Source organism: Corythoichthys intestinalis, chromosome 18 (genome assembly GCF_030265065.1).
Source record: "Corythoichthys intestinalis isolate RoL2023-P3 chromosome 18, ASM3026506v1, whole genome shotgun sequence".
Taxonomy (NCBI): Eukaryota; Metazoa; Chordata; class Actinopteri; order Syngnathiformes; family Syngnathidae; genus Corythoichthys; species Corythoichthys intestinalis.
In genome coordinates this window covers 20,547,449-20,572,539 of record NC_080412.1, presented here as the reverse complement: position 1 = coordinate 20,572,539, position 25,091 = coordinate 20,547,449, and the positions used below count along the sequence as shown (strand labels likewise).

Below are 25,091 nucleotides of genomic sequence, written 5' to 3'. Positions count from 1 at the left end.
TAGGTAACACTTTATTTGACAGTGCTGTCATATGACATTCATAAAACTGTCATAATTATGACATGACACTGTCATGGGCATTAATGAAAATGCAAAAATGTTCCCATGAACAATATTCTTGGCCATAGTTATAGTTGATGTGTGCACAGAGATATTGGACTGTGCCAGTGATTTCTGTAAGTCTTTAGCAGACACTGTAGGGTTCTTTTTCACCTCTCTGAGTCTTATGCGCTGAATTATTGGCGTCATCTTTGGTGGACGGCCACTCCTTGGGAGTGAAGCAACAGTGCCAAACTCTCTCTCCATCTGTAGATAACTTCTCTGACTGTTGATTTATGAACATCCAGACTTTTAGAGATGGTTTTGTATCCTTTCCCAGCTTTATACAAATCAACAATCCTTGCTTGCAGGTTTTCAGACAGCTCTTTGACCGAACCATGATGCACATCAGACAATTCTTACCAGGTGAGTGTTTTATAGTGGGCAGGGCAGCTTTAAACCAGTCATCAATGATTGGACACACACCTGACTTAAAATGTTTGGTAAAAATTGGTCTCAATTGCTCTTTAAGTCTCCTTAGGCAGAGGGTTTACTTACTTAATTTCCCCCCTTCTGTCATTGTTTGCATGCTAGCCGCATAAAAATATGAAAACCTATAAATGTTTGGGTGGTTTTAGTTAAAGCAGACACTGCATTTTCATCTGTGTGATTTTGACAAAGATCAGATCACATTTGATGGTGATTTTATGCAGAAATGTGAGAAATTCCAAATGGTTCAGATACTTTTTCATACCACTGTATTTGAAACTGAGGCAGTTCTAATATTGCATCATCAGGAGACTGAATATTTTTGACATCCCTCATTTTCACTGTACTCTGCATATACAGTACAATATATATGTGTATGTATGGAGAGTAATCGATGATTTTGGTGTTCCGCTGAATGCGTCTCTAGTTATGCTTGCATATATTACTGCACACTTCAGTCAATGTCTAATATAATAAATTTCAATTCAGAAAATTATTCATTTTACACAATTTCCTATGGGGGGGAAAATATTCTAAATGCAAATGTGATGGTTGAAACTTTCTCCATAACTGCGATTAAAACTCGGAAACACCAACAGTATTTCTTGTCATTGTAGTCCCCCTCATAGAAAAGAGGTTACGTCTTCTGATTGGCAGCAGGGGAAACTTGTGATGAAATACAATTTACTTAGTTACAGAGAGCCCTCTGTATATGAATTGCCTTGGATAATGGATGCAAATGGTTAGACCATCTCTGCCCGTCAATGGCAGAAAATGGGTTAATATGCCTTTGTCATATCATACTGAACTGTGCGCGTTTACTAATTAAGTGTTTTTTCAATAATCTCCCTCAGAATGACGAGCAGATTATTACCTGACTAATGGCGCCAATTGAACAAATTTACCCAATGCGCAACAACGCTTGAGGACACGCCACGTGCTCCAAAGACGATTGTCTTGCCCGAAAGCGCATTTTATCGCCGTTTTACTTCATCAGAACCTTCTCGCAGGCATTTGGAAAACAAAGGAGGCTAATCAAAGGCTGCTTATGCATAAACAAGATATATTATAATGACATTGCGCTCCTTGTGTTATGTCGTAAAAAAGCAAGAAAAATCCACAGTCACACCGTGGCAGGCCTTTGTTTGCAAATCGCCGGCTTGCCTGTGCTTCTGTGTAGGTGGGCCTGTATTTATTTCTCTACCTCAACTGAGGTTTATGGCGGTATGACATATTCCATTTTTATGACAATGAGCACAGAGGGTAACAGGGGAAAGGGGGAAAAGGACAAAACGCTGTTTGTCACCCCCGCAGCCGCTGCTTCTGTTATTTCCCCCGAGCGAGCGCTGATGGGCTCTCTATTCTAACATCACATTTAAAAAAAAAAAAAAAAAACTTGTTTGAAAACATATGGCATGGAAGGAGCAGGTAGGGAGCAGACAAGGTGAAGACTCTGGGAAAAGAAAATACACGGGTGGAAAGAAACTAATAAACAAATCCCAAGTGTACTTAACTGCAGTGGGAGAGTGGTGTGTCTTTTACATCCCTAAGATTGTAAAAATTTCGTAAGATACCTGAATCGAGAGACAAGTGAATCCGATTAGTTTTATAAAAGGCTATGGATGCCACAAGATGGTACCGAAGCACTTTTCCATTTAAGAGGGGTTTTTGCTTATTTATTCCACACTTCACTCTTCACTTTAACATACCTTATTTTTCGGACTATAAGTCGCAGTTTGTCTTCCCATAGTTTAGTCGGGGGTACCACTTAGTACACTCTGGAGAAGTGTTGTTTTTGTGCGCAACTAGTCATTTAATCATTTAACCGCCTATTCAAATGCTTCTTGAGACGCTTTCAGACATACACTGAACTCCGGTTAAGTCCTGGGATTTAAACGAGTAGCTCTTATGTCAGAAAGCAATTTCCCGGGAGATTACATAGACATTAACCGGGTCGAGTGCTAGTATAATGTCCGGACTTCACCAGAACACGGCATGCATAAAAGCAGCCGGATAATTCCGTGGTCACAGCCCGGAGGCTGATGACGTAAATATCATGGCGGGCCGATCGTCATTTCCCCTTTCTTCGCAGTAAGATAAAAATCAATACACAAACATTGCAAATATCAATATGGGAAACTGAAACGATAGCAAAAATAAACTCTAAACATAACTAAACTAATTTGCTACTGAATCGTTGAACCGAGAAAAGACAGCCCATCGTCCATCTTTGGAAATGTCTGGAAGCCATGACACAGGTAAATCCCGCATCACAATACACGGGAATTTAGCGGGATATAACTCTAAAACCGGCTTTTGTTTTCGTGCCTCTGCCTCTTTATAAAGATGCTGAGCGGCCAGGGAAAGAAATTAAATAATACCCACATGCACGGCACAAACTGTATGTAAAAAAAAGTTGTCCGAGAGTTTAAGAGGACGCTTGCCAAAAGCATAAGACTAATGCTAATGTGAATGCAAATGCTATGCTAATGCTACGAGTTACATTTACAATGTGATGATCACCCAGCAAAGACCTTTAAAGGCTAAAGCAACATTGCATATTCTCTCTGACCAAGATCAGAAAACAAATCTTACCGTGTGTGAGTGTGTGCAAACCTTGAGACACTGCACTAGTGAGTGTGTGTGGGGGGGGGGGGGGGGGGGTGCAGCACGTCACACATTTTCAACTTGTGACGGAAACTATTGCGTATTTTTGTTTAGTTCTCATCTCATCAGACGAAAACTGGCATTAGGGTCCTTATGTTTTAGACTCCCCAAACACGTTTTTAGCTCATTATCGTTATCGTCATCGTTGACAAAAACAACACTGCTCTGGAGCAACTTATGTGAGAAATTATGAACACATTATTACTAGGCCTGTGTTTCAACATTGGCGGTAACTTATCAAAACAACTGAGAAGGGCTGAGACGAACTGCAACTGACGATGAGTCTGACGTAAGCAACGCAGAAGGGGAAGCGCCGCACCTTCTACCTCCGGAGTTGGCAAGTTGTTTCAAAGTGACACTGAGAATGAAGATTTCATTGGATTTAGTGATTTGGAGTAACACTGATGGTTTGATAAACTTATGAGCATGAATAGTTAAAGTATCTGAATAACTCTTAATTGCTATTTACATTTTATTATTGTTTTTAATCTATTTTTATTTCAAATTGCCTTTCAAGATGACATGTCTGTTCTTGGTGTTCCAAAAATGCGATTTATACTGTAATCCGGTTCGATTTTTCCTCTTGATTGCGCATTTTTTGGCTGGTGCGACTTATAATCAGGTGCAACTTAGATGATGAAAAATATGGTAGTTCCTTTAGCACCAATTAGGCTTTAGCAGTATTTAAGGTGGTAAATTGCCCTTAAAGTGAAAAGTATCCCTTGTGAAATTAAGGCCATATCTACACGTAGCAGGGTATTTGGCAAAAAGAAGAACTTTTTCTACGGTTTTGCCTATAATCCACACGCACATTTAAACGAGGGTTTTGAAAACTGCGGCCAAAGTGAAGATGTGCGAATTCTGCGTTGGTGGCGCCGTCATGTGGACACTGAAACCGAAGATTTAACTGTGGAAACGTCACTGACTGCGACAAACTTTTTTTGCCACATTTACTTGAGTAAGTTTTTGAGAAAAATGTACTTCTAAGAGTAGTTTTACTCAGTTATACTTTTTACTTTTACTTGAATAGATTTGTGAAGGAAAAAAATGCTACTCTCACTTCACTACTTTGAGACGTTGCATTTTCTTTTTAATTCTACATATTAGATTTATTTTATTTAGTTTTGCCAGCGATGCCAAGAGTAGCTATACCAATTTCACCAATGAGACGCCGCACAACTAATCACATGACTCCATTATACCAATCAGATGCAAGCTCGCCGTTCTATGTTCACGCCAACCTGTTCTATCTTGTGGTGTCTTTAAAGCACCCTACAAAATAAGGTATTTGACATAGAGTGCTGCCCTTAACATGACTCGAAAGTACAGATTTTAACCTCTCTCCCAGTTTTTATTTGGCATCGATTGACCACGGAAAACCGGAGATGTGATCCTTTTAATTATATTATAGTAATAATGAAGGAACTATTCAAACTAGGAACTATTTTCTCCACCAGAGGGCGCTAATGCTCTTTGCACAAATAATGCTTCATTTATGTAATTTCTTTTGTCTTGTCTGAATTCAATGATTTGTTTTTTTGTATTTGTATTGGCTTAATGTGGTTATGTAAAGGGTTGTTGTACAATATCAGCATAACAACAGATCATATAGATAATTTTGTGCACAGAAAAAAAATAACATTGCTAAAAAAAAATGTAAACAGTTACTCACAAATGTTACTCATTACTGGAGTATTCTTTTCACCAAATACTTTTTTATTTGTACTTGAGTAAATTTTTTGGACAACTACTTTTACTTTTACTTAAGTAATGTTATTTTGAAGTAACGCTATTCTTACATGAGAAAAGTTTTTGGCTACTCTACCCACCTCTGTCCCTATGTCACACATGAGACCAATGTTTACAATTGGATTAAACTAGGCAGGCACTTTTTTATCCTATTTATTCACAAACTCTTGCAGTGCTTCATATTGAACAACATATGCAAAGGATGGGGGATATTATGGACAATTATTTTTCACACATTGTTATGAAAGTACTTTAAAATGAATGAATGTGGTTGGTTGTGGAAGCTTTTTCTTTCTACAAATGTGCTGGTGTGGACGTAATTATTGTTTCCCCACGAGTAGGGCAGGATCTTCAGTTTTAAAAAACCCTGCTAGGTGTAGACATGGCCTAAATATCCGGTGTTTGGAGAGTATTTTCAATTTAAGTCCAATCACGTGGCTCTTTTCATCCCTCTGCTGAGGATTTAAATTGGTTTGCCACGAGATGACGTCTGATCCTTTTGAACTGGGAGGGCGGCAGCATCGTTGTCAATGGCAGCTAATGAGTTAATGTTAATTAGTGTTGTACACTCAAGACGGATCTTGGTTACACACAATAGACTTCCAAAAAGTGTTTGTTCTGGTCTGACCGAGTACAACACAACGTTCAATACAACCTCCCTGTACGAGGTTAGTAATGTTGAAAGGCTCAGATGTGGATAAACTTTTGGATGCAGAGCATCATACCCGAAGCGCTTGAATTCTAAGTCATAACATCACTTGAAAATGTTTCACAGGATTTGGTCCCACGGACCCTGAAGAAATTAAAGATTCCATTGAAATATTATTGCAGCTTCTACCACTCGCATAATAAGCACAACAAGTTGCATGTATTTCAGTTTTGATTGACATTTTACTGTATTCAACTCTTTTGATGGTCTAGAGGACTTCCAAGGGAATTGTCTTGTCACTGTTGCCACATTACTGCCACATTCACATCTCCTGATGATGACTTTGTTCCAGTTTAAATTTGAACTGCCTTGTCAACAAACTGCAGTGACAGACACCAGACGCAGCAGCTGTCTTCATGTTTGAAGAGTTTGTCAGGTCCCCCCACTCCGCCTTCTGGCACTAATAGCTTTATTTGTACTCCATGATGTTTGAAAATGCAAACACCCACACAATATAAACAAATGACAACGTTATTAAAAGACGATATATGCAGAATCATGGCTAAACGAGCGTCAATTACTGTCCCAGCTTTGAGAACAGTACAGAAGACGTTTCTTGTTGAAAGTCCACAGGGTCTAAAGCCTGAGTTATGCTTCTGGGTTGCGGTCACGGCGTAGCGATGATGTAGACCCTACGGCGTTAATAAGCATTCGATAATTCTGCGGCATGGTAATGCGTTCTTCTGTAATCACCGCCAAGCCACTAGAGGGGTGTTGCGGTGTGTTTGTGTGGTTTTGTCTAATTCCTTGAGTTTTCTTCCGGTTAGACACCAATGGCAACGGAGATGGAACGCTTGAATGTGGATCTTCAGCTCATCAACACTGAACAACAAATGTTGATCATGCAAATGCTGAGGCCCAGGCGACGCAGAAGACTGTGGCGGAGGTGGTCTGTCCGACTGTTGATGCAACAGAGACTGGCAGTCACATTACGAATTCTAGCATCCGGTGGAAGCCAGCAAGCTACGTTGTCCAGCGTTTTGTCCTATTTTTTTCCCGTGTCCTGGCAGCCAGTGGGAAGCCATAGCAGATTTCTGGCAGCTATGGAACTTCCCAAACTGCGTTGGAAGCTTTGATGGTAAACACGTTCTCATAAAAGCTCCCAGGCACTCTCAATCAGTGAGGATGTATCAAGTGTGTGAACTGTCTGTTGTTGAAAAGTAAACATCAAAACAACTCTTTTGACACCAAACCTGTGCTTGATTCTTCATATACTTGAAGTGTAAAATGTAAATAAGTTACATGTCAAAATGCCATGCTTTGTGTGGCCATTCGCCTCCGAACACACACATACTTCAACCATAGTTCCGCTTCCACCCTGGTCTGTAGTCTAATAACCTCCCGGCTCGAAGCTACTCCAGAACTCAGCAGCACGCCTCATCACGTGGGCCCTCGCCACACACCACATCACCCCTATCCTTCGTCAACTTCACTGGCTTCCGGTCCAACAAAGAATCAATTACAAGATCCTGGTCATTATCTTCAAAGCACTCCATGGCTTGGCCCCTCCCTACCTTTGCAATCTACTCTCTTTGAACAATCCATCCCCCCGTCCACTTCGCTCTTCCATTATCCTCCACCTTTCCGTCCCCCGTGTCAGTCTCTCCACCTTTGGTTCCAGGGCTTTTAGTCACTGTGCCCCCTGGCTCTGGAACTCCCTACCCCCTGATCTTCGCAGTATATCTACCTTTGCACTTTTCAAATCCAGACTCAAAACACACCTGTTCACTCTTTCGTACCCACCATGATCCCTAGCTCTTATATCTTTACGTCTCTTTATCGTGCTTTTAATCATTTTATGATTGTTTTGTTGGTACTGTGATTCCATCTCTCTTATGAAGCATCTTTGTGTGGCTTGAAAAGCGCTCTTGAAATAAAATGTATTATTATTATTATTATTATTATACTTTTTTCAGGTTCTTCCATTTTTTTATGCATTCGCTGACCTCAGGACCCGTATTTTCAGCAATCTCCTTCCACTAATTGCTTGCCATTCGGCAATCTTTATAATGTCTTGACGAGACATTGTAGAGGTTGTCGTACTTGCTGACCTCTTCGATGATACTCTCGTCGGTTTGTTCCATTTTTGCGTGTTGCACAACAACGTTTGAAAATGGCGGTGATCTCGCGTTGAACAGGGAACAACAGTCCAAGTGGACCAATCACAGTCCATTTGCGTCACGTCACCACGCGTTGACGTGACACCTAGTCAGGATTTTCTGGAGGTGCTCGTCAGGCTACGGGGGAGGGTCGTAAATCGGGTGTGCCTTGACGGGGTAGGTCTGCCGCAGAAGCATAATTCAGCCTTAAGGTTGTTGTTGGTAACAATGTACGCTATTCACAATATTTTGGGAAGATTCCGCCTTTGGGTGAGAATATCCCTAACTGAATCTCACGGGTGGTCTGGGAAGGCTTTGGTGTTCTGGACCTTTGTGTGCCGGCTAAGTGGATGATAATGAATGAATAAATGTCGAAGCTTATGCCTCAGTCTGTTTCAAAGCTCTCTCCCCTCTGGAGTATTTTTAAAGTAATGCCCCTTGACTGCCACTCGAGTGTTGCTGAAATGTCCAATGGGAGTTGGCTTGGAGGTAAAACTTAGGGTCACCAAATACAAGGAGATCTCAGAATTACAGAGCAGTCCAGCCATCTTGCCTTGCTAGAGGGCATGGTAGCCATTCTGTTTGCTCAGTATGTTCAGGGAAAAATCTCAGGATGAGCTTCATTCGCTACATTACTGATTCCACAGTATTAACATCCTCTTGATCTCGGCAATGAATTGGTCATGTTTTGTATGTTTGTGTACGGTTTATGTTAAGACTGCTATAGAAGTGAAAACATGAAATTTTGATTAGTTTTATTTTTGGATGCATGTATGATTAATCTTTACTCTATTTCAAACTAAAACAAAACAGAAAGAATACCATCGAGAAAGGCTTGATACACCAAAAGTGAAGCAAGCAGACCTTTTTTTCTCCCAAAATTATCTCTCAGAAATATCAACATGTTTTACCATAAAGTGCCAAAAACGCACTATGTTGAGTTTGAGCTTTAATCATTGGGCGACATTGGCGGTGCTAGACGTCCAATCCATTTGAACTGGGAGGGTTGTTAGTGAAGGAAGTTTCGTAGATAGGGTTGTTAGTGAAGTAAGGTTCGTACATTATCTGCCAGTGATTGGACGTCTATCATCGCCAATGGCACTGAAAGTGTTCGAGTCATGCTAAACTTTGAACCACACATCAAAGGATTAACTTTGTATTTTCACACTGCCTAGATTTTAGAAGTCCCATGTATTTATATTCTCATCATGGAACAGATACTTAATATGCATGTGTTCATTTATACGTGTGCGTCTTACTGAGGTTTGCCTTTGGCCTGACACGTCAGTTCCAGGTTCTCTCCTTCTCTCGTTAGACCCTGAGGAAACTCGACCATGATCTTAACCTCGGGCTTGTCTGAAAGGAAAAAGAAGGATAGAGCGAGAGAGAGAGCGAATGAGAGGGAGGGACAGAGAGATAGAGAACGAAAAAAATGAGGAAAAACTGGGCCAACATCATTGAGAAATTACCTTCCTTTAACATCTTCCTGTAGTCCTTCTAAATCCTTTCGCAAAGGGCGATTGCCAAGCATTATCAAAAACTCTGCTGTATGTTTGTGCTTGTTTCACATGATGCAGTCAGATTTGACAGCATTTGAATGTACTGTTAAATGCATACCTTTCAGACGGTGTCAATCAAAATAAATGCGCACTTTCTGTGATGAAGCCTTATTCTCCTGTTCGGGCTCTTCATTCTATTGGATCCTTTATCAGGGCTATCGATCCATTGGGCTTTGCTATTAACTGAGTGCAACACAAATGAATCATCTGATCTAAAATGCCTCTGAGTAGGAACTAAAGAAAAACCTTTGTGTAGGTTGACATTTGCATACACTGGTGAATGCCCTGAAAAGTGATTTCCAGTGTTGGGCACGTTACTTTGAAAAATAATAAGTTATAGTTACTCACTATTTCTTCCAAAAAGTAACTGAGTTAGTAACTGAATTGGTCTATAGTAAAAGTAACTAGTTACCAGGGAAAGTAAGCATTTCCGTTACTTTAAAAAGAAGTTGTTGTATGTCAAAGAATTTGAAATTTTCTGAGCAGTATTTGAGTCAGTTGAATAGAGAAGAACAGACAGGTAGTTGTGTTATAGAACCTTGTAATATTTATTGCACCTCACCAGCAACAGATTTATCCTACACTTGAAGTGCAACAAAAATAAACAGATTTGAATTGCTTACCACAGATGTCGAGAAAAGCTTTGCCCCGGAACATAAATTACACTTTACATGCACGTTATTTCCTTTAACTTCGACCAACTTGAAATAGTGTTTATATATCCACCCCGTAAAGGACACATTTTTCTCTGAATGCTCTGCCATCATATCCCTCTGCATCTGTTTTGCGTGTGTGTGTTTGCCGCACGCGCTGTTCCGGTTTTTGTGTGAAAAAAACTGCTCTGAAGTACGTGCGCTATTAGGCTCGAGCGTTTATGTCACAGAATGGGGGATCACGTGAGATTTGACAACAATGCAGCCAGATATGAAGCAGGTCTGGCTCGTGGGACATTAAACTTTAACTTGCCAGTTTGATAAAGAGACAAACTCGTTACTAAGGCGAAGAACAGATATGTGATCAAACTTTAGGATGTGAACAATGTTGACCTTTACGAGCAAGCCGAAGACAAATGGAGTAAAGATGTCGACGGGCTTCCACAATTACGCGAAATGGACATTCTGCTGTATTTATTGTTTGGTGTATGTTACTAAACTCATCAGCGATTCCAAAATTACAAATTGCTACAAAGCTACGAACAGTTTTGCTGCGGATGGGTGCAGGACCTGCACATTATAACCGTATCAAACGGCAACTCCATCGTTGTTGCAAAGATAGGCTATGTGTGTTTACTATTTTCATTGCCGTGAACCTGAACGCACCCAAAGTCTTGGATGACAAATAAACAGAGCAGAGTAGACTCGCAACGGCTGGTAGTTTTTTCATTTAATTCAAAGTAATTAACGCACCGCTTTTGACCGTCAGTAACGGTAATGGCGTTGTAACGGCGGAAAATATAATTAGTTAGATTACCCCATAACTGAAAAAAATAACACCGTTATGTAACAGCGTTATTCCCAACACTGGTGATTTTAATACGTGAACCTTAGCATTGCAGTCTAGACATTCTTTTTACAAGTCAAACACACAAAAAGGTCTCATTAGGACTCAACAAAATCCTAAGATCAATCTAATGTTTGAACTGCTACCTGGGAATTTGGTTCTGACCATGAGTGCAGAAACATGAGAGCATTTAGATAGAAATTTTAGCTTTAATAATTCCTAATTTTTAGATAAAGATCAGAGACGAAAATAAAGCTTTCTTAAATTATGAATGACACGACCTAAAAATTCCTGTAAAAATTTAGTTAATAGAAAACACTACTTTGTCTAGCTTGTTTTCTATGCTGGCACAAACTCATTTCCATCCCAAACTGGCTTCAATGGTACGTATGTTGAGAGAAATATCACTGTAGCACAATGTCCAGTGAATTGAGGCAAAATACCGCCAATAAGAGTGGCTTCATCCCGTGAGCTGATTGGCTGTGCACGATCGCAGCCTCCCAAAAACAGAAGTCTCAATTATTATCATTTTGTTTTAATTTTGGCAACACGGGGTGAAGTCATGGAATGAATTAAACTCATATCTCAAAGCACCCTGTATGTTTACAGTGTAAATCCCACCAACGTGATTCTGCCTGACGACGCCAAGACAGGGATCGGCTTCACAGACGTGAGCCATTCAGTTCAACACCGCTGTTCCGACCTTGTTGGCAACAAACAACATTGTCTGGCCATCCATCTGTCTAAATCACATCCTGTCAGTCGCGGTGATGGACGGTCGACGGGGCGGAAAGCCAAAGCCCTGTGCTTGGCGGGCACGCGCTAGCAAAGACAACAGACCGTCGGGGTCCATTTCTGCTACGAGGACAGCCACGTGACCTTGTTTTTTTCCCTGTCCTTGGGTTTACTTCAATAGCCAATGGTAGTTATGGCGGCATTCAGTGTCTGCTCTTGATGGAGAAATATGCACTGCAGAGCACTGCGCTGAGAGACCTACACTTGGGGGGAGGGGTGAAATGGCGCGTATTGTATGCAAGAGGGCCGTTATCATTATGCTAACTGAATTATTTGCTTTATTGCGCGCCGGCACTCGAGACGGCCGCTATCCATCTCTGCACGGCCGGCTGACCTTAAGGGAGAAAACAAGCAGGCAGCCGAGCCAAACGGCTTTGATTTGCTTACACGTAGGAAGAACCATTACGGGCTTGATGCTGTCCCCGGACAATGAGATTTCTTAGCTCTGCTTACTACACAACACGCAAACACACACAGTTTGCTCACGCGTTAGCCCATTCAAATGCAAATCACCTTGTCTGGCAATCAGTAATCAGTGAGTAAAACTTGCAAAGTGTCGTAACGGGGTTGGAAGTTTACATGGCTCACAAAATCAAGTATTTTTCAGCCTCTCATGACAAGTCCTGATTACCGCTATGCAGGGAAAATCTCGGAATTTTGTGTCAAACAATAATTTCTTCCGTTGGTCTGTTATATCAACAAGTGACAAAGTGTGGTGATTAACCAAAAGGACTCACAGTTCTGAGGTTCTGGCTGTAAAACTTAACCAGATAAAGAGCAACCCTAACCGACCTCGGATAAAGCAGAAGATTGCTGGATTGTATGTTGGTGCCCTTCGTGGCAACCATTCCTGTGCTTAAAAGTACTTACACTGGACTTCCAGGTATTTTTGCGCTTGAAAGTCTTTGACCGCTGGGTGGTCCACGATGCAAACCACGGGCACACCGTCATCCTCCTTGTTGACGGTGAACGTGAGGCGACTGGTTACCGTGTACATCCTATCGTAAGTCAGTTCTACTTTGGGCTTTCCTGTGGGAAAGACAGAAAGGACTTTTTAGACATCGTACAATCGCAACTCAATACAGTCTCGAGAATACGACCGGGAGTAGTCATTTAAAACGTCAGAAGCAAGGAGTTTGCTGAAATGAGCGCTGCCAGATCTTAATATGAACAGCTGCAGCCATCAGTTGATTTTCTGTGAAGAGTGCGCTAGCACTCTACCCACTTGCACCTTCCCTCCCGCAGCTCAACTCCCGTCAACGAGGTGACAGCTGCCTCTGTGGATGCCGGGAAAGCAAACCCGTGTGATGTGCCGGGTGTAAAGGGGGAGTTTATAATGAATACGACGCCTCTGGAGGCTTCGCAGGCGTGCAGCCACCTGACACAGAGACCTGAAGGTGACTGCTGGAAATTCAGAATGTCTTTGAGATGCATGAAAGTAGGTTGGCAAGGAGCCAGAGGCCTTGTTTATATCTTACGACGTCCATGTCCATTGCAAATACTTGATTAAAGAAGCCAGTTTTTCACCCTGTACCTTTGTTTCTTTGCTATTTCATTACTGTGGCCGGAATTCATAAAAAGTTGCCTGACAGGGAAGACTTATACAGCTCTTTGAGTACTCTCTTAAGACTAAGAGTCAATTTTGTATGAACTTTAGGCGTATCTTTTCATGCCAATCAATACGTATTGTGTTAGATAGGAGAGGTGCGGATATTTTCTATTCACTGTATCCACTTTGTTGCAGCCATGGAGGTCTAAAGTGACTGTTTGGTCCACAATTAACCATTTGTGATACTAGTCCTCGAAAGATTCTAACGAAACTTGTTTATGTTTTTTGCAAAAATGGGATTTTATGATAGACTAATGTTCAAAACTTTATGGACAGTAACTAAAGGATTGACCTGTAGTGATTGTAGCCATAAAGTTCTGATTTCAAAATGGGGAGTAACTCCCTATGACTCTTTTAGCAAATTACAGCAGATTGGTGTGAGTGGATCTTGCTTGTCAGTCCTTTGGAGCCATCATCTCCTTTATAGGTCAGTTTGCGTCCAGGTTGGCAGCGGCATAAATGTGGCACCAACAGTTCATGCAATCTATTTGAGGAGGATGGCTGCTCTTTAACCCGTTGGCTGCAACTGACGGCGATGGACATCCACTCCATTTGAAGTGGGAGGGCTGGGCATTCGGTGCCACACTTCCAGTAGCGTACTGCACGAATGCTATTTTTCGACCGCAAGGCTGTGTGACGTCACCATCGTAAACCGGAAGGGGGTCAACATAGAAGCCCACTCGCATACAACCCATGTAAGTACTGCTTGTTGTCTGCCATTAGTCTTTCAAAAAAGAACATGCAGAGTAAACACTGCTGCAATGGAATTTGTACAAACAACTCTAGACATCATGACTGTCCACATATAAATGATGTTTTCTTCATAAGTTTCCCGAAGCCAAAAACTCAGAGGGCAAAAATGTGAACAATGGATCAAGTTGTGCGGACATCCCAAAGACCAATGTAACGCCAGCTAGGTGAAGCCATTCACCTTCAAATGCAGTTAACATTTTGTTGGGGGCCACAGTTCTACAGATGACAATCCTGATCCATCGCCTGCCATGAGGAGATAAGCCATTTTGATATTTTTACGTATTATTTACCTTGGCGTTTTGCCGTGCTGCTTCTGTCTGATAATGAATGACGAGAAAACAAAACAAACAAACAAAAAAATATTAGGGCTGTCAAAATTATCGCGTTAATGGACGGTAATTAATTTTTTAAATTAATCACGTAAAAATACTTGACGCAATTAACGCACAAATGCTCCGCTCAAACAGATTAAAATGACAGCACAGTGAAATGTGTACTTGTGTTTTTTGGAGTTTTGGCGCCCTCTGCTGGCGCTTGGGTGCGACTGATTTTATAGGCTTCAGCACCCATGAGCATTGTGTAGTAATTATTGACATCAATGGTGGGCTACTAGTTTATTTTTTGATTGAACATTTTACAAATTTTATTAAAACGAAAACATTAAGAGGGGTTTCAATATAAAATTTCTTTCACTTGTACTAACATTTATCTTTTAAGAACTACAGTCTTTCCATCCATAGATCGCTTTAACAGAATGTTAATGGTTATGCCATCTTGTTGATTTATTATTATAATAAAGAAATACAGTACTTATGTACCGTATGTTGAATGTATATATCCATCTTGTGCCTTATCTTTCCATTCCAACAATAATTTACAGAAAAATATGGCATATTTTATAGATGGTTTGAATTGCGAATTAACTCGATTAAAAATTTTAATCGTTTGACACCCCTAATATATATATCACAACAGTCATGTTGGCCTATTTTTATAAAATACGGATATATAAATAAATTAGGTCCTGCGATTGGCTGGCAACCAGTTCAGGGTGTCCCCTGCCTACTGCCCGTAGTTAGCTGGGATAGGCTCCAGCACCTCCGTGACCCTCATGAGGAAAAAACGGCATGGAAAGTGAATGAATGAATGAATAAATAAATTAGCCATGTTTTGCCTTGGTCATTTTGTAGAAAGCCCGTTTATGCCTAAAGTTAACCTATAGATTTAACAGCTTTACCTTTTCTGTTTTAAATAAAAAAACCTTAGTGAGGGAGAAGTGTAAATAAATCAATAGAATTAAGATTTGTTATTAATGAAAACAATTAAAGTGTTCGTTGGCTGTCACCGAGTAGCATTTGGATCGCTACACAAAAATAGCAATATAAATTATCCCCAAGAACAGTTGGAGAGAGATGTAAGACAACTAAAGGATATAAAATATAAGAAAGACAGGGCATATTGTGGTAAAGGATAGCTTGTTGAAACAGGAGAATGTAATTGTTAGTGGCATAAGGGAATGCATACAAGAAAAAGGTATCCATAAAAAAGGTTCCTCTGAATCAGGTCGGCACTTTTTCCCGTCTATCTCAGCCCTCGCACTCAACCCATCACTTTAATTAAACATTTGTAACTTCCTAACATCTCCACCAGTGAATTTGGCAGTGGGGACATCATTTTCAGACAGAATTGGTAGGTTTAGCTCAGTAAACAGCTCATTCGAACACTATTTACATGCATCTAGCATGAGGGACAAACATGAGCTAGGCACCCCCTAGCAACAGTTGCTAACATCATGAATATTAATGAGCAAAGGTGACGTGTTACGAGCGGTAAGCGATTCAAAAGGATTGGTCTATTAGTGATGAACTCATTAAAATGGCGTACCGCAAGCAACAGGTCACTTTAGCAACATTTGCTAACATCATGAATATTAATGAGCAAAGGTGATGTGTTACGAGCGGTAAGCTATTCAAAAGGATTGGATTGGTCTATTAGTGATGAACTCATTGAAATGGCGTACCGCAAGCAACACGTCACTTCCGCTAGGCTTGTCGCGATGTTGTGATAATTTATCTCGTAAATTACTGCGATATGCGATATTAATGCGCCCCCCCCAATTTTTTTTAAAACCAATTTACAATAACACAGTGAGAATACAATATATATTAATAGATCAAGTACACCCATTTAAACGCGATAAGAAATCACAACTAAAAACAATAGACCATGCCTTTTAAGTAAAAGACAACAATATTAATACCGCACAGAAACACAGAATAAATAAAATGTGTTTTTCAAGAAAAAAAAAATACAATTGCAGTTAATAACTTAGGCATTTAGGCAAATGAAAACTTTTCCCCTCAAAGCTTCTGCCATGGTGTTCCATAGGGATGCAACGATACAGGTAAGTCACGGTTCGGTACGATTTTCAATACGGGGGACACGATTTTCGATATGATTCAATACATTTAATGCTCAGGAAAAAAATTATTATTATTATTTTTTTTTTGCAAACGAGCAAAAATTAAATTGCCATCATATAAACATGCATTCTAATGCATAATATCTATGTGCTTACTTCTTACTGATCTGAAGAAATTTAGTAGAAAAGTGCTGAGAACAATCTTTAATGTTTGTAAAGTGAGGCGGGGCACACTGTTGATTGCTACAACTCTCTTAGCAGCTAGGTTTACTACATGAGCAAGACATCCTATTTGTGGTCCGAATCCATCTGTGTCACGTACTGAATTGACAATATTTGCAGCATTATCTATAGTCACTGGTATGGATTGATTTGGCCTTCTTAACTTCCATTCAGTAATGGCGGTTTATCATTCATCGATGTAGTATATGGACTACGTGACCCATAATCACTCTGGGCTCAAGTAGCCAATAGCATGGGATGTAGCACATCTAGTTTTTTATTTCATGATATCTAGTGTGTGCGCGCATTAAAAAAGTTAGCAAACGCCATAGAAGTCATGTCTGCTCATTACTGCACAAAACCAGCATATGACAATCGACTTTCATAAACAGGATGAGTTTGAAGCACAGCGCTCTTAATTTGCCATCCAAATATCCTGTGTTGTGCCGAAAAATAGCCGCCCGGCGTGAAATGTCACCCCTGACGGGAGCACCCACACGTCAACAACACCGGCACACCGGAGATGGTCCGCAGTCAATCCAGAGCACTGACGCGGCCGGTATACGTTGAACAATAGGATATAATGGGAACGATTGGCTCTGGCGCTATTTTTTGCCGGACCTGGAACGAAAATGCATTTTGCGCAGTTGGTAACAAGGAATCCGAACTTTTAACAGCATGTCTGCCGCACGCGAGCACACACGTGCACGCGAGGCGATAAATCGCAGCGGAAAAATTATCGCCTTCATTTTTATTTATCATGCGATAAATGGAATTATTGCATATTGTGACAGGCTTAACTTCCGCTCATTAATATTCATGACGTTAGCTACAGTTGCTAAGGGAGGATATGCCACCGTTTGTCCCTAATAGGATACGAATGAAAATTGTGTACAAAGGAGATGTTTACAGAGCTAAACCTACCAATTCTCTCTGAATTGATGTCTCTGCTGCCAAATTCACTTGCAAAGATGTGGAAGAAAATAAAAATGTTCAGTTAAACAGATGGCTTGAGTTTCGAGGGCTGAAAAAGAAGAAAAAAACCAGCCGACCTTAATATAGCCTTAGCTTTTTTATCGACACCTGTTTCTTACGCGACTGAAATTGACATTCTCCTGTTTCAACAAGCTATCCTTTACCACCAGCCCTGTCTTTCTTATATATTACGTATATCCTCTGGTTGTCCCTCGTCTCTGTCCGTTCTTGGGGGTAATTTATATTGTTGGTTTTGTGTAGCGGTCGCAAATGCTACTCAGTGACAGCAAACAAACACTTTACATTTTTCCATTGATAACAAATGTTAATTCTACAATTTATTAACACTTCCCCCTTATTATTATTATTATTATTATTTACAACAGAAAAGGTAACAGTGGCAGTCAGACAGATACCATTTTAATTCTTTTCAGGTCATTTATTGTCAGACAGAAGCAGCACGGCACAACGTCACGCTAAAAAATAAGTTACGGTAATATTAAAATGGCTTACCTCTTTGTCCTCTGAAAGACCACGCCAACCAGTCAAAATGTTTACTGCATATGAAATGTGAATGGATTCACCGAGCTGTCGTTACAAGTTGATTCAATCTTTACATTTTTTCCTCCGAGTTTTTGGTTTCGGGAAACGTATGAAGAAAACATCCTTCATATGTCGTAATGTCTAGAGTCGTTTCTACAAGTTCCAAAAAAGCAATGTGTGATCGGCATTTCTCTTTTGAAAGATTACCGGAGAAAAGTAGCAGAATTAACATTGTTTCTATTGCGTGGGCGGGTCCATAATGTCCCACTGCTGCTTTACTTCCGCTTTACGATGCGACGTCACAGTCTAAAAATAGCATGCGTGCGGTACGCCATTCACAGCAGAAGGATCATTGAACTCCACATGGATCATCATTGTCAGTGGAACTGGAAGAGTTAACAACATGGAAAATCTCCATTGGTAGAGGCGACGAGCATTGAATAGAAACAGTGGGTCAAATTAAAACTTTACAGTCAGTTTTTAGTCTGAACTTCTAAAGTGAGTCATTTTTTTATTTTATTATTATCTTCTAAAGTTCACTTTGAACCATTAAGGCACAGTCTCGTGAATGGGGGAAAAGGCCTGAATAAAATATATCTTTCTACCTAAATTTTCTTTCATGCCGCGTTAAAGGCAACTAATAAAAACTAGCTTGGGGTCATTTCCCAAGACTAAAAAATAATGGCTGCCCTGGTCCCTGTCACTCAACGAGACAACTCTTTTGGTGACTTGCTCCCACTTTTGCTCTCTGTCTGCGTTTTGTGTGAGAACAGAAAAAATAATGGCTTGTGTTGTTTGATCTTACGGTGGTGCACTGTCAGCTTAAGAGAGACAGTGATATCAGTGGCGAGCATATGTTAGTAAATCACTAAACAAGTCGGATAAGATGAATAGGAAAGATGAGGTGGGAGAGATAATGATGCATATCCAGAGAGAGACGGTTGGATCATTGATGAGCCTTTAAATTGATGTAGCCAATTTTGTTCTATGCCTGGTAACACAGAGAACCCGAAAAAAACTTCACACTTGGATTTATCTGTACACGCTCTATGAAGGATTAATTTATACATTTGAACTTGAGATAAAATGTAGAAATCTTAGACAGGATCGGATAGGAAAAGTGCTATTTTTAATTGCTTGTATGCTGGCTAGCATAGGTGACAAACAGCTATTAACTTGACAGTTCAGTACACTTGAATTTCACCATAAATATCATTCATTTTAGTTCGTCTTGTTATGTTCCAGCTTGTGAAAACTCATTCAGGCCCATACTGGGAGGAGAGAGAGCCAAACAGAACAACATAGTGGCAGAGTGCGTGTTTAGTAAGTACAGCTAGTATTGTGCTGAGGTGAGGAATGGTAATTTTGCCAATTAACTACAGAGTGCTGCCTATTGTAGTCAAAAACAATCCATCCCTAACAACAGCGAGTACATGGAAAGGATAGATGGGGTCACAGAGCTTTTAGCGTTATTCATTTTGTCAATTAGCATTGTTTGAACAGCCTAGTAGAGACAAAGGGAAAAAGCCATAGCGCAGCAATGCTAAAACCAGTTCTTGTCTTTTATTTATATATTTTTCTCTTTTAATTTTTTATAATATGTGTTGGACTGTGGTGAAATGTTCAAGCCTTTTCACACTAGCAGTAGCAACGTGCTGTTTACTGCACAGAAACCAATTCATTGTGTATGTAGGAGAGGGCGTTCCTGGCAGAACTGAGCCTTTGGGGCCATAATGGATGGAGTGGCTGAGGCTGAGTGAATTTGCCAAGGAGGGGCGGTTCCCTATTTCAAAGTGGTAAACTCTGACCGCGTCCAATATCGGAGGTGCTGGTGTAATGATATCTTGCCATTTCAGTGGACGGATACACAAAATGCTTGGCAAAGGAAGCCTTGATAAATGGGCTTTCTTGAAGTTTCCCAAGCTTTGGAACACTCGAAAGGTGGCTCTTACAACTACCCCAGTTAAGCTAAATGATATCTTGATGTGCTTTAGCGTGAAGCTGCAGTTCAGTAACAATACACAGTATAGCCCTTTTCAAGGCTGTTATAATCTCCCTTTCCTCCTTAAAATGAAAAATATTATGGCTTTCCTGGACAACAATGAAAAATAAATGCATTCGTGCTGTGGACTATAGGAAAGAGGGTTGCCGGAGTCAACATCAGCACAACGGGGGCTCCGTGCTTTTGCCATCGCGATGCTACGGAGCCTTTCATGCTGGGCTGCTGCTGGTGTCAAAAGGCCTTTATGGTGAGGGGAACCCATTCAGGTTTTTTTTCCAAGATGCTCTTGATTACAATCTTTTTGTTTCACAGTCCTCAGAAAGCTGCTTGCTTGCTTCCGAGATAGGAAGTGCCTGGCGGTGAGCCCGCTCACACCCCCTCGAGTTCTGGCCGGTCTGACTTCTCAGGCTTCCGCTTGGCTTTGATCAGGCCCGGGTGTACAGTCACCGAGCCAACAGGTAGCGCCGTGGCATCCAGAACCACCTCACAGAGGAAAAATCTGAGACTATTTTCAGATTCTGAGGACATGAGTATTTTTTTCAAACAACTCGAGAAAAAGTTCTGTGTATATTAAAGGTTTGAAAAATTTTCAAAATCAGTTGTTGATTCATTTGATGTTTACTGTTTTCAGTGAATCAAACAATTGTTACAGTTCAACTTACAGCAAGAACTACAAGGAGTTCAAGAGCGCTCACTCACTCTTTGATCACTAAAGTCCATTTACTGCTTTGACATTTAGGACAAAGAAATCCTTTCAAACCAAACAGGTACATGAGACTGATCAAGAAAAAATTCTGAAAAGCATTCATCTTCTTTCAACCAAACATAAAAGACACAAACCTGGGAGCTCCTTATCACCCTTCAGCCATCTGATGGCGGCGGCGGGTTTACTGCTCATGGCGGTGCAAGTCATCTCTGTTTCGTTGCCCTCACTCAGCACCTCGTCGCGGGCATCGATGATGGGGTTACCTGGAGGTACTAAAAACATCACAGCAAAAATATCAGTAAAACAATATAACCTGTTTTTTTAAATTCGTTTTTCTCATTAGCTATGGAAAATACAGTATGATGAGTCACATTTAAGGACAGCAAGTCAACTGGAAAAGATCATGCGGCCAGTCTCTCCACATGCCTCAATAAAGACAAAATGGAAAATAGAGATTTTTCCTCCAATACTCTTTGTACTAGAGATTTTTACACCTTGCAAGTACAAACAAGTCTCCAGATGCGCCAAATCGAGCTGTCAATAAGCAAGTATGAATATGAGCGTGGGCGGTCTTACCCAGCACGGTGATGTCGGCGTAGGCCTCCTGTGGCGGGTCGGTGTACAGCTGGCAAACGTAACGGCCCTCGTCTGACAGAGACACGTTGGAAAGCGACACACGCAGCTCATTGTCGGAGAAGTTGACCAGCTGGAAGCGAGCGTCTTTTAGCGCTGAGTCAGAAGAGAGCGAAAGCACAGAATTACACTTTAACTAATAGTAATAAAGGCAATATGGAGGTGCTTTGACAGCAGTTTTTAGCTCTTTTCTATGCCAATGATGTGAAAAGTCCTGAATGGCACGGAACGTTTGGATTCCAACTTTTCTCATCTTTTGTTGTCCTTCACAAATTTTATCGGGTCAGGCAGGGGCACTGGAAGTCAGTCACAGCAGCGGTTGCTGAGGATCTATTTCAGTTTTTCCTATCCAAAAACAGATGTTTCGGTCCAAATTTGTCATGCTCACGCGTTTTCACCATACAATGGCAGTACACACGCATGCTGGATAGTTTACGTACTACTACTAAGCTACTACAAAGACAGCGTTTTATGTCACCTACAGTGTGTGTTAGAGGTTTTGTGTTGGAAATAAAAGCCCGTGTGTTAAAATGCAAATCCCCACAGCTAGATGGCGCAAAGACACACGAACACATATGAAAACTAAATGGGCAATAAGCCTCTGTTTAATGCCCCCTTTTCACAACACTAGAATAAATTACACACGAATATCCAACAGCGCTCTGCATGGTGGCAGCTCAACAGCAACAACAAACAATAATATGGCTACAATGTCTTGTGGCTACATGTCTTAACTAATTGAAGACACCAAAGGACACTCATCTTTATTTTCGACCTTGAATTTAATTTTGGAAAATTTCGCAGTTTGTCTTGAGATAAAAAAATCTTGATTTTGTGCCACGTTAACTCCTCCTCTGCAACAGTTTACTTTTCTGTTCTAATAGCACCTTATTCAACGTGACTCGGTAGCAAGCAAGTGCGGTGTTATTAACAAAAGAAAACATATTTAATCCCCAAAGTTAACTACGGTATTGTTTCAATATGTTTATTTATTTATTTTTTTTTACTCCTCAAAAAAGAATGTACCAAAACAAATCTTTCTCCCCCAACACCAGGAGGTGCTGCAGCACCCTCAGCACTACACTTACTGCACCACTGGGGGCAGGTTGCTGAAAGTGGTTTGGTTGGTATTGGCAATGGGCACTGTTGCGAAATAAAATATAGTTAGACCATTGGCTACCATTGACGTTGAACGAACAAAACTTCATTCACTGCCATCTCCTCCAGTTCAAATGGATTGGACATCTACTAGTAACTATTTTAGTTTTAGTGTGGTCTATGAACAAAGTTGATGTGAGGTTTTACTCCTTTATATATTTCCTTTATTTAAAAAAAAAAAAAAAAAAAAAAAAAAAAAAAAACACTTTTTATGGTGGGAAGATTATTGCAATCAAATGATTTCAACAGGAGAAAATTGATTTGATATGCATGTGAATCGAGATATGAGTTTGGTTAAAGAACGACTTAGACTCTAAAGACTCACTGTAAAAGGAATACTATTTAATCTGAACTTTTTTTTGGTTGCAAATGTTCATTAATCCCTTGCACTGGAAGATTAGCCATTATTTCATTTTTTTTTTTTTTTTTGTAATAGGATCTCTCACTTTGACTTAATTGCACAGATAAGCTCGACTACAGTCATCGCTTTAATATGCTGGTGTCGCATGCTTTTCACTTAATGACTTAAGTAGACTCTGCCGTGTCGCCAGCTCCGTAAAATAACTTGCATTCCTTTTTTGGAACATTTAATATAAATTCAAATAATATGATATCCTTAACTGACCTGAAGATAATAACTTCTTTTAGGGTGGCTCCTAATGGCAAGTGATTTGCAGAGTTTCTACTTTTGTTTTTATACTTTAGTCTTTATTCATATCTTTTACTCAACTTCTCTAGCAATGAGTCATGATTTTTTAATTCGTTGCATTAAACACTGCTTATTAATATGGATTAATGCAGAGAATTTGCAAGAATCGAGTGGGAAGAACAAATAAGTCATGAAACATATGAATGTAAACACCACTGTGAAGCATGCATGTCGGAGTTTAGTAGAAAGATCATATTTTGCGGGATCACATTACACGGAATGCCAACATATAAAGAAATGCAAAAGTAGTACACATAAACACCAATACAATGGTTACTTGAAAAACAAGTGACCCCGAGATGCTGGATTGTTTCCAAAACGCTTATTGATTATTCCTAGAGTGATTAACTTGGAGTCAACAGAATTCCCAAATCAATTCATTTGTAGCTGCGCTTACACAAAGCCAAAGATTCAGAGGAAAATGATAAAAGTCCCCCGGATAGAAGTAAAAATACAGCAAAAAAATTCCCGCATGACATCAAAGAGCTATTGCTGTTGAACATTATGCGCCTTAAAGAAAAAGGCTAGAGGTAAACAAGGGGATGTTGGAATATTAATCACTGCAATTGATTTGGTGCATCATTAAACGAGAACGCTCCATGCATTCTTAATAGAGACTGGAAAGAGAGTTGAGATCAAAACATTCAAAAGAGAGACGTGGACTCAAAAACGATGCAACGTTAACTCATTGTAGGGGTGTGACAAAATATCAAAATGGTGATCTATCTGGATACTTTGTATCCCAAAAGGTTAGCGATATGCGCCGACCAAGAATCGAGAGATCGTTTTAAAAAGGTGTCAATGTCTAAAAAGAAAAATAACAAGGAACCAACAAGTTGCTACCAAAATCCTCCACCCTAATAGTGTCTCAGTTAACTCTAAGGCTGCATTGACGGTGCTCGACGCCCAAACCATTTAGACTGGGAACGTTCGTTCATTCGAAACCAGAGCATTCACAGCCATTCTGTCCGATTTTCAGGCCGTTTACAGGTCACTTCCTGTTCATTTTAGGGTATTTCCAGGTCATTTCCTGTTGAGTTTGTGTCACTGCCTATTCATTTTGGTGATTCTCAGGTCGTTTCCTGTTCTGTAACGCAAAATAAACAGGAAGTGACCCATAAAATTCCCCAAAATCAACAGGAAGTAACTGAAAATCAACAGGTAAATGGCCTTAAATGGCCCAAAATAACCTCAATGCGTGGCATTGGCTGCCACTGACGCCCATAGACGTTCAATCTGTTCGAAGTGGGATTGGACGTCTAGTAGTGATAAACTCATTCCAATTCAAAGCAGAAGCTTGTTTTTCTGTTTATTAGTTGTTTTTAGAATAAACTAGAATGATTTCCTGACCAATGTATTGATAATCGTTGTATCGCCATATCGTCAGATCATCGTTATTGTGAGCTTTGTACCGCAAATCGTATCGTATCGAGAGGTACCAAGAGGTTCCAACTCCTAAGCCATTGACTGCCATGTATGGTAATTCCCATTTGAATTCACGGTATCAAGATGAGTGCCATATGATCAGTGTTGACAATCTTACTTTAAAAAAGGAATTAGTTAGTTACAAATTACGTCTCCCAAAAAGTAATTGAGTTAGTAACTCAGTTACCTCATTGCTAGGGTAATTAGTTACTCAGCAAAGTAACTGACGTTACCTTCCATGTTCTACACGTTATTACATTATACATACATACAGTACATACTATATTAACTGACTGAAAAATAAAAACATACACAGTATTTTGGAAAA

The 25,091-nt window shown here is 40.3% G+C and overlaps 1 protein-coding gene across 6 annotated transcripts in view; it reads right to left on the bottom strand.

Annotated features, from left to right (window-relative positions):
• Positions 1-25,091, bottom strand: part of cadm1a (cell adhesion molecule 1a) — a 621,004-nt gene that overhangs the window by 89,702 nt on the left and 506,211 nt on the right. For all 6 annotated transcript variants that reach the window (XM_057820018.1, XM_057820019.1, XM_057820020.1 and 3 more), the window contains exons 4-7: positions 21,415-21,567; positions 20,973-21,110; positions 12,477-12,635; positions 9,012-9,108 (exon numbers count right to left, since the gene is read on the bottom strand). In XM_057820018.1, coding sequence (XP_057676001.1) covers positions 9,012-9,108; positions 12,477-12,635; positions 20,973-21,110; positions 21,415-21,567 — 547 coding nt within the window. The remainder of the gene's footprint in view (positions 1-9,011; positions 9,109-12,476; positions 12,636-20,972; positions 21,111-21,414; positions 21,568-25,091) is intronic.